The sequence below is a fragment of the Nicotiana sylvestris genome, chromosome 5 (assembly GCF_000393655.2).
Source record: "Nicotiana sylvestris chromosome 5, ASM39365v2, whole genome shotgun sequence".
NCBI lineage: Eukaryota > Viridiplantae > Streptophyta > Magnoliopsida > Solanales > Solanaceae > Nicotiana > Nicotiana sylvestris.
Genome location: NC_091061.1, coordinates 64,128,207 through 64,143,478, shown reverse-complemented (window position 1 = coordinate 64,143,478; position 15,272 = coordinate 64,128,207). Strand labels below are relative to the sequence as shown.

At 35.5% G+C, this 15,272-nt stretch overlaps 1 protein-coding gene across 1 annotated transcript; it reads left to right on the top strand.

Annotated features, from left to right (window-relative positions):
* Positions 1 to 10,527: 10,527 nt before the first annotated feature.
* Positions 10,528 to 15,066, top strand: LOC104233652 (DNA repair protein recA homolog 3, mitochondrial). Its single transcript, XM_009787079.2, has 8 exons — positions 10,528 to 10,829; positions 11,064 to 11,121; positions 11,551 to 11,768; positions 12,066 to 12,153; positions 12,764 to 12,936; positions 13,066 to 13,212; positions 13,419 to 13,553; positions 14,303 to 15,066. Exons 1-8 carry the CDS (start codon positions 10,770 to 10,772, stop codon positions 14,693 to 14,695), a joined length of 1,272 nt encoding a protein of 423 aa, XP_009785381.1. The 5' UTR covers positions 10,528 to 10,769; the 3' UTR covers positions 14,696 to 15,066.
* The last annotated feature ends 206 nt before the right edge of the window (positions 15,067 to 15,272 follow it).

Sequence of the window (15,272 nt, the reverse complement as noted above, 5' to 3'; positions counted from 1 at the left end):
CTTTCTTGGTTTTATTTAGGAGATTAAAATCTTAATAAAACTCGTTCAAAAACGTCAAATTGATTAAGCAGAAGCTCAAATAGACATATAATCTAACTAAGCTGTAATGTCGAGTCAAATTTAAATGTCAGTACTCATTTCTTTTACAACATTTTATTATATACGCTAAAGATACATATGATGAGTGAGCTTAAAACTTTTTAACGTATTCTCACCTATGTCTCTAAAATATTTCTTAGCTATCCACCAGTTGTCAAAATTACTTCATATAAGCACTTATGGTGTAAAAAAAAAAGCACTTATGGTGTACGAGGCTGAAAAATATAATTAATATCAACCACGCAACCATTTTCACTAGATAAATCATTGTCTAAGCACCTATTTCATTGAAAAGACGGTCATTAGTGTGGCTTCAGACAATTGTTCTAAATAATCAATCTGAAGTTCCTAAGCAGATCAGATGACTATACGAGGGTGAACTCCTTACTATTTTAAAAGGCGATAGCGTGAGGCAGGGCGTTTTATTTGATACGAAACAAGGTGTAACCTCGAGACATAAGGCGTAAGCACATATCTTTAAATTGTTTAATTCATAATAGTATAATAACACAAAATAATATAAAAAGTACATTAGAAGTTCAAGAAAATAAAAAATTAAAGAAAACAAGATAGCTAGCATATTTTTACAAGTATAAACAATGTAATAGTATCAAAGTTACTATGAAATATAAATTATAACATCTTAACTTTAAAATAATTAAAAATCACACTTTGTTAAAAATTATTATCAATGGAAAAGGGTCAAAACTACTCCTAACCTATTCGCTTTGGTTTAAAAATACCCCTTATTCACCTATTTTGTTAAAATTGTCTTCATCGTTAAAAATCTAGCTCATTCATGCCCTGGAAACTAACGACCCTATTATTATTAAGAAAAAGTTTTATTACTTATTACGTGTCAATTTTCTATTGGCTTAAATTAAAACCTCACCCCACTTCCACTTATTAGGCCATCCGATGACCAAAATTATCCATACCCGGCCATGACCCGCTTTTTCAAATGACATAACTTCATCTCTCAGCTTCTCCTCTTCCATCCATGTCCTCCCACTCCACATTTTCTCTAATCATCCTCCTCCAAGGCTAAAGTACAATAACTCACCATTGCCGATAGAGGACCACCATCAGCTTCAACTTTCAGATCTTCATTCTTCAACATCCACGGATCTCCACTCAGATTTTTTGGCCTTAATTTAACTTTTAAATTAATATTTTTTTTTGTAAAATCAATTTTCTAAGTGAAATATGGTATTCTTTGGAATTAAGTTAATAGTTCATTTTAAGATATTATGGTTTAATAAGTTATTTTTCTGCCAAAGTTATAATTGTTGTGCCACCATATAGCTTTTTTGAGTTAATTGAAATCATGTGAGCAAATTAGCTTCACAGTTCGTCGGCGATTATTTGGTTGGGAAATTGTCGGCGGTGACTAAGTTGGGGAAGAAGAACATGGAAAGGAATAGGGCACCAAATAATAAATTACTAACAAAAAGAAAAAATATGAAATTTTGACAAATGAAACCTAAATAACGATTAGATCATGAGTTTGGGTTAGGAATCGAGTGTTTGAGGGGCTAAAAAGGGTTTAACCGGCTGGAACGATTAAGATGGGTCGTGAGTAGGTTACTAGATCAGATTTGGTTTAGAGTGGAATTTTTAATTTGACCAATAAGCAATTGTCACGTCATATATAATAAAATATTTTTTTTTCCAACAAAGGTCAGTCAGAAATAAGGGCATGAAATGGACCAGATTTTTAACGGTGAGGTCAGTTTTAACACAATAAGTGGACGACAGGTTTTTTTAAACCAATGCGAATAAGTTAGGGGTAGTTTTTGCCCTTTTTCATATTATGAAACTACATATTTTACATCTTCAAAATAAATATTCAAAAAGTTCTATCGGTGCTATAATTTAAAAAATTATTCCCTCATAAGTAAATAGAAAATTGCTCTTAAATAGCAAAATAATAAAAGTGTGATAATTTTAAGAGTCATAGAACTACGACATGAAGATCTAACAAGTACATATATAAATTTTGGCTATTTATTTTCAGAAGAAATATTCAAATGATATTCACCCTCATAATGTTCTCAACTAGTAAATAGGTATTACTATAGTTAGTTATTTGAGTTATTCTCAATTTTTATAATTCTATAGAGAATAGAACTTTAATCATTCATTTATTATAGAACTTTGAGAATCACGAGTGCTACATAGTAAATTAATACATAATTTGCACAGGAATTGTTGGGCAAGCCCCAAACGTTTTGCGTTAGGCATATTTAGGGCGCACAATCGGGAGTTTGGTAACGTAAACCTCACAGGACTAAGCTCCACACATAAGCCTTGATATTTGGCTAAAAATACATTTAATATAATGATAATTGCCTCACATCTTAATATAATAATAGTGATAATTAGAGTGTATTGTGAAGTTTTGAGCATAATTGTGTTATTTACTTGTGTAGGAAGCATATGGAATGAAAAAAGAACAAGTTAGAGCGAGAATTGAAGAAATATTAGCGTAGTATGAATTCAGTGCCTAGGCCACCATTTGGTGATGCATGTGACGCCAAACACTTGGAGAATTTTAGGGACGAAAGTTCAGCGTCCAGGTCACTGCCAGTCAGTGCCTGTGGTACTGAAATCTAAGGGTTTGCAGAATTCGCCATCCAGGTCAACGTATGACGGTGCCTATAGAGTCGGGTCCGGTAAAGTTATCTAAGCGTGATTAGGAGAGAGTTTTTAGTGTCCTAGACCCCTCCCCCAAAACATATACACGACACATAACCTAATTTTTGAAGGATGGTTCGACTTTGGAGAGCAAGGAGTCGCCATGGAGGTAAGATTTCATCTTTTCTTCCGTCAAATTTAATAATTTATTTTTGGATAATTGATTGTTTGGCTACCATGTATACGTCGAGCAAAACTTCACGTTCTAGGATTTTGGTTCTTTCATGACTATTGTTGTTTGAATATTGATTTTTTTAATTTATCATATTAGTTTATTTATTCAATCATGCGTTTAATTATTTAGTTTCTTGACTACCGGTTGAATATCTACAAATCTAGGGTTGAATTCGGGAGACGGTTATAGATTGCAAATAGGATTGAGTAGAGCTTGTTTCTCAACACGTGGCTCGGATAATATTTTCGCAGTTAGGACAGGAATATACTTAACAACCTCTCTTAGTTGAATGCCGAATTTTATTCGTTCAAGATAAATTCAATACCATATGAATATAGGGTTGATATGTTATGGATATGCAGATAGTACTGTGGGAACATGCTATTTATATAAACCATTTGGCCGATTAGTATAGATATAGCCGTCAATATGAGCTTGGACCGTAATTTAACAGGGTTGGGCTAGAGTTTTGGAGCCCATTTAAAAATGAGGCTTTTAAGTCCAGCCCGAGTAAGCCCATGACCCGTGAGGCTTGACTAAGGCTGAGCTGGGCCAACCCGTGGGCCTAATAAAAATATTTTTTAAAAATATATAAAATATAAAAAGCATATTGCCTCTAGCGATGGAAAGTCAGAATTGGATCTTTACTTAGATGAACCAAAGCTTGATATTGAGAAGTTCCAAGAGATGGATGTTGCCATGTATTAGAAGGACCATTCTAGAAAATATCCCGATCCTTCAGTGATGGCGCGTGATATACTTAGTATTCCTATTACCACTGTAGCATCGGAGTTACATTTAGCATTGATGGCGTGTTCTGACAAAGTACAAATGTTGCATCCATCATGAAAATGCCAAACACTTGTTACTACTCGAAATTGGCTGCACGACTTTTCCCAAACTCGAACTGGGAATATTTATGTGAATTTGAATAATATTAGTTTTTAAAATTTAATTATTTTTAATATTTAATTAATTAATATTGCATATGAACTGTAGATGTAGATGAAAGTGATGATGTTAAGACAACCTTGTCATAAGCGGATCAAAATGTGTTTGATGAAGATGATGTGTTGGATATCCCATAAGCGTCATGGAGGTTCCCTTGAATAGTTTGTTTTGACTTTTGACTCTTAGTGAATTAAATATAGTCTTGTCTTTTACTTTTTTAGTGTTTATTGTGATATGTTGGAACAGTATAAAAAGTTATTAAGTCTTACGAAATTTTTCCATAAGATGTTTTTAAACTTTTAATATTGATATTTTTTTAGGTTAGAACTTAAAAAAAATTATAAAATTATATTTTTAAAAATGATGGGCCGGCCAAACAGGTTTAGCATTATAAGGCCCATCAAAATGGTGGGCTCCCAGCCCAACTCATAAATTGCTAAAGCCTACGTGGGCTAGGTTGGGCTAACCCGACCCATATTGACAGCTCTAAGTATAGATTAAGAAGTTGAATCAGTTGAAGAATACAATATGATTAGTAAAATCTTCTTTTCTTTTGTTTGGAATTCATTAGTTATTTTTTATTTTAATTATTATAGAATCAAATTACTTTTAATTCTTGTTTAGATAATTAAGATAGTTTAATTTAGTTAAAATTGATAACAAGTTTCTGTGAGTTCGACATCTGACTTTCGAGTCACTTTACTACTTGACGACCACGTATACTTGTGTGTACTTGAGGGACCAACAAGCCTCAAGGCATTTTAATAGTTCCCTGCCCTGGGGCGAGCGCCAAAACGAGTCTCAAAAATCCTTTTTAAAACACTGGACTCCTATACTATAATAAGAGATGCGAAATGAACAAAGAGAGAAAAAGAATTATCCATACAGGCTTACAGAAGGGGCACATACTTTTGGTTCCTCACCTTAGGATTCACATTGCAAAAAGGAAGGAGAAAGAGAGAAATGTTACGATCAAGTCCATGACATGTATTGTGCACCTTTGGCCAACCTGCCTCATATATTTGTCCTTTGGGCTATGTTATCATCGGTCTCAAAACACGTATATTATGTGAACTTTTGTCATCCCTTATAAAGCTTTCACTTTTCTCTTCAATTCTCATATCAGATTCGTCTAAAATAATATGTGCACCCTTTCTTTAAAAACTTGTGACTCTAGAAACTTGCCCGTCATGCTTGTCTAGCCCTCGTTGGCCCCTTCCGTAATGGGCGTCAAGAAGGAGAGAGAACACATCTACAAAAGACCATTTATAGACGATGCACCCCTAGGGAACAATAAAAAGGATGGACTCAATATTTCACATTCTCTACACCTTATAACTTGTACCCAAAGACAAGTCAACACGCACAATACTATTGGTGAGATTCTGATCGTAGTCCTCATACTGTTGTGTCATATCTTATTTTGCACATCCTTATTTTTTCGTCCTTTTGGGTACATGTTACAAAACTCATTTTTATGATCAATTTATTCAAATAAATGTACGTAGACATGAACTGATATTTACCTATCTGTACAAGAGGCTCGACCGGTGAAATTGCTTCTATAATTTAAAAATAGAAAGAATTGCTAATTGATATATCTAAAGCTTGGAATTTAATAATCTTAAAATATTATAATAAAGAAATGAGCCAACTTGGACTCGATTGGGTCGAGTGTGACCATAACAAAGCTCAATTTGGGCGACACAATACGTTAAAGATGAATAAAAATTCTCAATTGGAAGGGATGTTCCTAAAGGGTCCAATGAATTCCTAATTGAAATTAGGAAATCTTTTTTAATTGATTCTTTTATCACACTGTAATATTTTACATCCTTAAACGGTCCCATTCGAGTACAATTAACTGCTGACAAAATTATCAACGATTGACATTCCTTATTTTTATTTAACAACGTATATATAGTTCCTTGAGGCCTCCATTTGGTCATAGATTTTGCTAAAAAAATTTCAATTTTTTTTTTTGGCAAAACCTGTTTGTTTATAGATTTTATCCATATTTTGACAGATTCAAGAAAACAAAATTTCTTAAATCCCAAAACTAGCTCTACACCTGTTTTTGGCTCAAAATATTATCTTTGAATTTTTTAATAATTTTAAAATTACTTCAAACTATTGTATTTTATAAAAAAATGCATCATCTATTATGACCCAACTAATCCACAAGCTAGTTACTATCATTTATTTTGATGGATGGATCTTGTAATTTTATTGCAATTTGATAAATTATAGTAGCTAGTAATTGCGTTATTAGCAGTTGATATTAAAATATCAGGTTATGGTTTTAGGATAGCGTATTATGTAGTTCATTATAAAAACGATGATTTTATGCCACACTTATCTATGTTTAGGACTATGGTATGTGAAAATGAAAATGAATGACATCGATGAAGATTCTGTATAGAGGATTAGCAAGTTTGTTTGTTTGGAATTGTCGGTGTGAGCACGTGATTTTTGTTTGGCGCGACAATCGCTCCAAAAGAATTAAAAAAAAAAAATAACAAATAGGTCCTGCTGTACAAATTTGGATTTTTATGGTACTTTGTTAATTATTTATAATTTTTGCCCATTTTTACTTTATTAAAACAAAATACAAAAAATGTACGTGCCATGCGTAATCTGAACCGTAACACGGTTGTTAAATAGAAAATCATAAACAGGCATCTTTGTCCGTGATTTTGTTTTGTTTGATTTTTACCTGTTTTGAATTATTTTAATGTGTGTGCAAATAATTGTATTAAGTGTTTATTTAATTTTAATTTGATTTTACTTAGTTTTGTTTTTTTTTCAAAAATAAAGAAGAAAAGGAAATAATAAAATAAAAAAAAAAGCCCTTTCTTTTTCGGACTTGGGCCAATTTTAACAAATTGGCCCAAACAAACAATGCCCAAAACCAGGCGTGCCCGGTCCAGTCCAAGTTGATACCCAGGGTGTCCAAACGACGCCGTTTTAATCCAGTCTGATCTGGGCCGTTGATCTCAGATTGATCAACGACCAAGATCACATTTCCCATACCCACGAACAAAACCCGACCCGTTCCACCCAGACCAACCCAAACCCCGTTTAGATGAAACGACACCGTCTCTTCTAAACCTTCAGATCCAAGCCGTTGATCTTGATTGATCCAACGGCTGAGATCAACCCACCCATCCCATATATAACCTTCTAACCTTACCCTGCCCCCTATCCAATACCCCAGCTTCCGTCTTCACCTTCTTCCCCATCAAACCCTAGAGCCGCCCCTGTATCCTTCACCATGAAAGCCGGCGGCATGGACGCCGGTGACCCTACCCTTAACACCATAGATGCTCATCACCGTCCTGAACCCAAATCCACCGACCACACACCTCGAATCCCATCCCACCTTCTCGAATCTTCATTTGAAGATTCGAGTCAAAACTCGATCTATCCCGATCTGCCTTAAATTCATACCAGACACTCCCCAGACCCCCCTCGAGACCAAACCATGCTTGGTTTGGTCCGAATGTGATCAGGGAAGCATGAATCCCAAATCTGATTTTTGGAACCTTAGGGTTCCTCGACACTGGTCCATGTCCGTTCGAGCCAAAGAGATTAAGGTCTAATGGACCTTAATCGAAGTGTTTCTCATCTGAGAAACACTTCGATTAAAGTCCGTTCAGCCTTAAAAAAGGGTCTGTTCGAATCCAAGTAAGATTTTGATTTTTCAAGGTTTAAGGTGAGTTCTTTCTTTTCTTTATTTGTTTTGGTCCATCTGATTGTGGTAAAGGTCTGTTCATGTTTTGTTTGTGTCCCCGAATTTTATCAACTATGCCTTGTCCACTTTGCCTGAACCTTTGTTGTTTGATTGAGTGTCTTCTTCTACTTGTTCTGATAGTGTGTATGTATGTATTTGTTGTGCAATTAGTTGAATTCCAAATTTGTACTGATTAACTGATTCCTCGAGTACAATTCTATTTAGTCAGTACAATTCGAATCATGTGTCCTATACTTTTGAATGTCTGATTTTGGTGTCGATTGTATGTGTTATAACTAATATAGTCGAGTCGACATGTGTCGTCAATTAGTTTCAGCTACCTGCACAATAACAAATCGATTTACTTTTGATAAGCATGGCTTGAATCACTTAGGAACTGAGTTTAGTGTTTATAATTGGTAATCAGAAATGTAAAAATCAATGTTCTGTTTAGTCACAGTTCTGAAATTGGGGGGCATGTGCACTTATGCACAACATGGGCATTCTTTGTGAACAGCCTGAGCCTTGCCTCAAGACTTTTTGAATTAAATAGTTTGACAGCATGTGCTGTCAGACTACATCCTGCTGCCCACACCCTACTTTAGTTTCAGAAATAATAAACATTACTAAAGGTAAGCCTGCCAAGGGAATATCATGGGGTTTTGTCTAATATTAAATAGCTAAGTGGAACTGAAAAGGGGCAGCACATGGGAGGGTATTTTGATGGCCTAAACAGGCTGTTAAAGGGATGACTTTAGGCTTATAAAAGGAGGGGAAGATACAGATACACCTGGAGAGAGATACACACAAAAGGAAAGCTGAAACCAAACAGAATCAGTTTCTAAGTGAGAAAGAGAGTTTGTTTTGGAAAATAGGAGGGAGATTTAGGAAAGAAATTCTTGCTCGCCTAGAAAACACCACTTTTCCTCATCCTTTCGTGCCTGAAGTTCGATATCCAGTTTGGTTTGTTTCTATCAGATTTTAGGATTTTTCCTCTGAGTTTTGAAAAGGGTCAAATATTGAGTATTGTACCGCTGGTTTACTGCTTTGGTCTATTGGTCTGGGATTGCCATTGCTGCTGTACTGCTCTGTTGTTACTACCATTCTTGTGCTGTTACTGCTGACTCTTCTGCTTCCACTCCTTCTTTGCATTTCAGTATCCAGGTACACATTTCAAGTCCCACATTGGTGTAACTATAACAGTCCGAAAGTATGAAATGAAAAGTTGGAGAAGTTTAAATGTCTATTGTAATACTCATGGCATGTTGATTTCTTTCTATATAATTGATTAGTTTGTAAATTTCAATAGCAGGAAAAGATTAGTAGATGCTTAACTAAGTTCTAGTCTCTTGCGTTTTAGTTTATAGTTGTTCGTTGGTATGTGATTGTATAGTACACAGAATGAACGGGTAATTGACATAGCAAATGACCGGATTCCTGTTAGCTATAATGATATGCATACGATAGAGTACTTCCATTTTTTTTACACAATGATGTTCGGTTTCATTTTTTTTAGTTTTCCTTTATCAGAACCCGCTAGGCAGCATATAGAAGCGCGTTCGAATCCCCGTCAGTAATGAGACATAGTAGTTAATTCCCTTAATTCAGCCTAAATAAGTCTAGTTAAATTCAATTCAAGAAACGTTTGGACGCAAGTATAACATTGGGTCAGTCTCAAATGTAACTTCTTTGTCCAATTAAAGCATGTTTCACCAGTTATGACATCTCTCCACTTTGTAAATAATTAATCAGAAATTGATAAGAATCCGGATTAGGCAAAAGCATATAATTAAATTAGCATGTTCCTTTTCTTTTAGTTTTAGGGACAAATGCATTAGAAATGTAGCCACTTTAGGATATCCTTTCTAAAATAGAGACGAGCCTCGCCAAATAAAAATGCAAATTGCGGGGCCCTCAATAAATAATCATAATAAATATTTAGAATTCAGAATAGGCCGTTTAGTGAATTTCATGGCTTCCTACAAAATAATAATGCGCTAGACTCTTTAGGCGCGACTTAATTAAATTACATTCTTAAATTCGGGTGCACATTTATGTGACCCAAATTCAAATCTCAACGGAGTCGAAATGTGTTAACAACTACGGGTGCATTGATTGTGACGTGGTTCGAGATGCATTTTCACGACGTTGCAATTCTATAAAAATAAATGATAATAATAAAAGCGGTTTAAACTTAATAAAAGCACATAAGTCACAACATGTATTTAAATCAGATATTTAGCCATTATAACAATTTAAGCGACCGTGCTAGAACCACGGGATTCGAGGGTGCCTAACACCTTCCCTCGGGTCAACAGAATTCCTTACTTAGAATTTCTGGTTCGCAGACTTCATTTGGAAAAGTCGAAAATTTCCTCGATTTGGGATTCAAGATAAACCGGTGACTTGGGACACCAAAAACCAAACCTTTCCCAAGTGGCGACTCTGAATTAAATAAATAATCTCATTTCGAATATTGTCACTTAAATTGGAAAAACTCCCTCGCGCATTTAACCCTTCGGGGCCGGGCGCGCAAAAAGGAGGTGTGACAGTCGGGTATTTTTAATAGTTTATAGAACTTCTGAGTATAAGTCACGTTTTATGTTTTTTTTTTAAAAAGTAAAATATATTTTGAAAAATAATGTCCAAACAGATTTTTATCTTCAAACTAAACTTCACCCAAATTGAATTTTTTAAAATAAATTTGAAAATCTATGGTCAAACGCTAGCGTAATGACTTGGGGTAGACTTCAAGGGGTTTTAAAATAATTGTTAGAAACTTCAAGGGGTGTAGCTGAAATAGTTCTACTTCAAACTCCGGAGCGAAAGAAAGGGGTTTTTAATTTCACATTACTTAATTCTCGAGAAGGCCAACAAGAAGAAGAGTATAGTTAAAAAAGGAGGGAAAATGCAAAACCCCTTATTAAACCCTAATTCACTCTCAAAATCTTCCTTTCTCCACAAATAGTCAAAAAGCCACACCCATAAGCTTGTCGAAAAGTTGCCGAATGATGATATAGCAGCAAAATAGCTATTTTTGGAATTATCAAATCATCAGTAAACTGTGAAAGGGTTTTGATTGTAAGGAAAAAGCCTTTTCACAGAGTAGTCTCAATGGCGAGGCTTCTTCGTACTGCCACTTCTCTCAGAACATATCTTTCGCCCCAACCGCAAGTGAGTTTTTATTTTTGTTTTTTAAGAAACCTATTTCCTTTTGCATTCATTTTTTTTGTTGTTGCAAAAGAGCATAAATTGGCCTAAGCTATTGCAGTTGTGGCTTTTTGCTCTTAAATATTTTGGTGCCAGTTGTGATGGGGAAATATTTCTAGAAGCTGGTTTGTTATTGTATTCAAACGGTGAAATACTCGACATTTGAACAACAATGTCTATTCGTTTTTTTATATGCAGTGTTTGAGAAGAAGCTTATTTGGGGCATTGGATCAGCTATGCTACTTTTCTTCTCGAGGTGTGTAAATTTGGGTTATAGTACTACTGCTGTACTTTAAAAAGATTTACTCAATTTGCACTTTGTTATAGTGATAATGAACTTGGTTTTGGAATTTCTTCCTATTCACATATTTTAATTTAATAAAATAATCTGTATTTACTATAAAATGTTATGTCTACTAGGAAAAATATATCAAATAAATTGTCACACTTTAATTTGAATAACTAGAATAGTAGACATGAAAGCTGTTAGTTGGGCTTTGATGCTTCGATTCCCACTTCAGTAGACCACCAGTGTGAAATCTGTGGAGGAAATGTATCATTTGCTGATATATTTCAAATAATTTCCGTTGTGTCCTGTTAAAAATGTGCTAAGGCTTATTTCTATTTAGACATTAAGCTGTCCTCTTTTGATGCTCATGGGTCCTAGTCTTCTATTCCTTTTCAGGTAAGAAAAAATCAAACTCAGACGGCAGTGATTCAGGTGAAGAGAATTTGTCCAAGAAAGACTTGGCTTTGAAACAAGCATTAGATCAGATCACTACATCATTTGGAAAGGGATCTATCATGTGGCTTGGTCGCACGGTGTCCCCAAAACAAGTTCCCGTGGTGTCTACTGGATCATTTTCTTTGGATACTGCCCTTGGGATAGGGGGGCTTCCTAAGGTAAAAAAAAATAATAATGCCATCTCCTCCTGTTTTGGGCATTCCAAATATGGTGAATACAAATGGTGGTTTTAAACACTTAGATTCCAGATATTTTATGCTAACAATGTTCTGATATTCTTTGAGGAACTAGTAAAATTTATATTTATACCAAAGTTCTTTACGAATTTTTTGTTACTTTAGGCAGTTAAGTCACTACTTTTCTAGATATGTGAGAAACAAGCAGCTGCTGATCAATGTTAGGCCGACAGGTTATTTTCATATCTACAATAATACCTATTTATTGCTTTTATGCAGGGACGTGTAATAGAGATATATGGCCCAGAGGCTTCAGGAAAAACAACTCTTGCTCTGCATGTAATTGCTGAGGCACAGAGACAGGGAGGTTTGTCTATTTTGTACTTCACAGCCATGCATTCTCATTTTCCACTTGCAACATCTATTAGGACTATGAAATCGAAAAAAAGACCTGAGAGCAGAAACTATGGGCATCTTGTCCCCAGAATATCATTTGTGACTTGGCTCTATTTTGTTAAAGCAAAAGATAAGATTTTTTTTACTAAAGTAGAAAGAGGAGGAGAAGTTGATCTAAATGAAAGTTACTTTATTGAACCAGAGCTTTTCAAATTCTTTCGGAATAAGTTGACACGGTTTGAGCTTTGAGGAAGAGACCACAGATGCACCACACAGAGGACCGGATGATACTCTATCTATCTTACACATGGTGTAATAAAATAAATCATCAGATTGTTTTGTTTTGTGCACTAACTACATACACATATGGTAGCCAAGAAAGCACCAGATAAGAATAACCTATCTTAAATATGATATCAGCTCTTTCCCTTAATGAATCTGTTTGGAGTTCTAGGCGTCCTGGTGCTTTTTCTTTCATTGAGGAGAGGCTCAAGAATTCCTCTTGAGACGAACAGGATATATGCATTTTTAGCTTATTACAACTGACACATGAATTACTTATGCTTCTTGTTTCTTTGTAGGTTATTGTTGCTTCGTTGATGCTGAGCATGCTCTTAATCCGGCATTGGCTGAGACCATTGGAGTAAATACTGAAAACTTACTTCTGTCTCAACCAGATTGTGGTGAGCAAGCTCTTAGTCTGGTGGATACAATTATAAGGAGTGGTTCGGTTGATGTTGTTGTTGTGGACAGTGTAAGGCAGCTTAAAACTGTTGTGCATTCTTCTAGTTCTGTTACTTTCATGATCATCTGATTCAGAGTCAATTATATTAATACTCTTCACTTATCAAAAACTTCTTTTGACAATTGACGTCCATGGCAGGTGGCTGCCCTTGTCCCGAAAGGTGAGCTTGAAGGTGAGATGGGAGATGCTCATATGGCAATGCAAGCTAGACTGATGAGTCAAGCACTCCGCAAGCTGAGTCATTCTTTATCACTATCACAGACCATTTTAATCTTCATAAATCAGGCAAGAGCCTTAGGCTTCCTAGGTTCATATCATGCTTCGTGCCCTCATCTTTCCTTTATTCTGTTGCTGGGTCGGAGTTAAGAGATATTTCAGTGGGGTTAAATTGCATATTTGGGTTACTGTATTTCCCTGTGTATTTTCCATTTGACATGCAAAATATCTAGTCTGTCTAATAATCTTTTCTGATTAATTACACCCTGGTTCAGGTCAGGTCAAAGCTATCAACTTTTGGGGGATTTGGAGGTCCTACTGAAGTTACTTGTGGTGGTAATGCCTTGAAGTTCTATGCTTCTGTGCGTCTAAACATAAAGCGAATTGGGCTCGTCAAGAAGGGGGAAGAGGTATGAATCTCAGTTCAAGATGTTAGAGTTTCAATATTTTGTGCGCATATCCAATTTATTTAAGAGTATATACAAATTGAGACTGCAGGGCCACCTGAAACATTACTTGATAGACAGTGGTGGCCTTTTACTTTTTTTCTTCTTCTTCTTGAAATATGATTGCTAAAATTGCGTATGAGAGTGGAATCTGTTTTGTGAATTTGGCTTTTCTTATTTCCAACTTTCACAGATGTATTGTTTTACATTTTAGTATTCAGCTTCAAGTGTTCCCATCCTTAATGTAAACAGGCACAAGTTTACATTTTATTATTATGAATACTCTCTTCCTTTCTTTGGGAAAGCAGTTTGTTCTTTTGGTTTCAAAATTAGTTTGTGAGATCTTGCAGTCCTTACTACTGCTTCGCTCCCTCTTCTAATGGTAACTTCCTGTTTCATTTGTGTAGGAGAGAGATTGTATTTGGATGCATTTGCCTGTCTAAGAAGTTAGATAGATGTACATGTATATTATGGAAAAAGGGGGGGGGGGGTCATATTCTTATGGGCCTACGGCACTTGTTATTTTATATACATCCTTGTCTGGAATCCATGTATAAAGCTCTTATGCAAGCATAGTATTATGAAACTATAGCTGTATCCTCAGTCGCTCTTCTGTTATGATTTCTGCATTGAGTGAATGTGAGGGACTTGAACTGTACAAAATCTGATTGTACTGGCAGTTTTTTTTTTTTTGATAAGTGTCTATTTTACAGACCATAGGAAGTCAAGTTCTTGTCAAGATTGTAAAGAACAAACATGCTCCTCCATTTAGAACTGCAGAGTTTGAGCTTGAGTTTGGTAAGGGAATTTCCCGTGAAGCTGAACTCATTGACTTGGGAGTCAAACATAAGCTCATCACAAAGGGTGGTGGTGGTTATTACAGTATCAACAATCAGAGCCTTCGTGGTAGAGATGCTGTAAAACATTTCCTAGCTGAGAATGATAGCGTAAGGGAAGATCTTATGATGAAACTTAGAGAAAAGCTTTGGGACCATGGGGACAAAGAAAAGGGTTCTGATGTGGAGTCTATACATGTAGACCCTGTCGAGGAGGCTGTTTTGAACGATACAACTGATGAAGATGCTGCAACTGCAGTTGAGGCATAAAGGTTCGTCAAATGAAACTGCTGGCTTCCTGTCCATATCAGTATGCTGGTTGAGTCATGGGCAAAAATTGGTATTTGTGGAGCATCCTTGGTTTATCATCATTTGTAATCTGCTCTTGTACTTAATGAAGTATCCAAACCATGGCTTTGTAAGTTTTGTCCACATGTAATTCTGATCGCGTAGTTCATGGAAACTACTTAATTAGAGAAAGTGAGGGGCCAGAGCCTAGTTCAATTTTTTCAAATAACCTCAATTGCGGTTATCAGTTGGTCACCTTCCAATGTATGCTAAAATTCTCTTGTACATAACAGTGATTATTCAGAGAGAATCTGTATCCAAACTTTATGTTAGTAAAGCTAAGCTTTTTGTGATTGAAGCCTTGATCTGGGAACAGCAGGGATCCGTTTTATCTGAATATTCAGCCATATAGTGTGGCAAGAAAACGTTTTACAAAATCTTCGCTTTTGCCACAAGATTTAATATTCTTTTAGCCTGTGTTCATGCATTCTTATGGTTTTCCTTTATCATATTGTAGAAGAGGATTTCCCTGACGCATCTGTTGCCGCCCTCAGTCTTT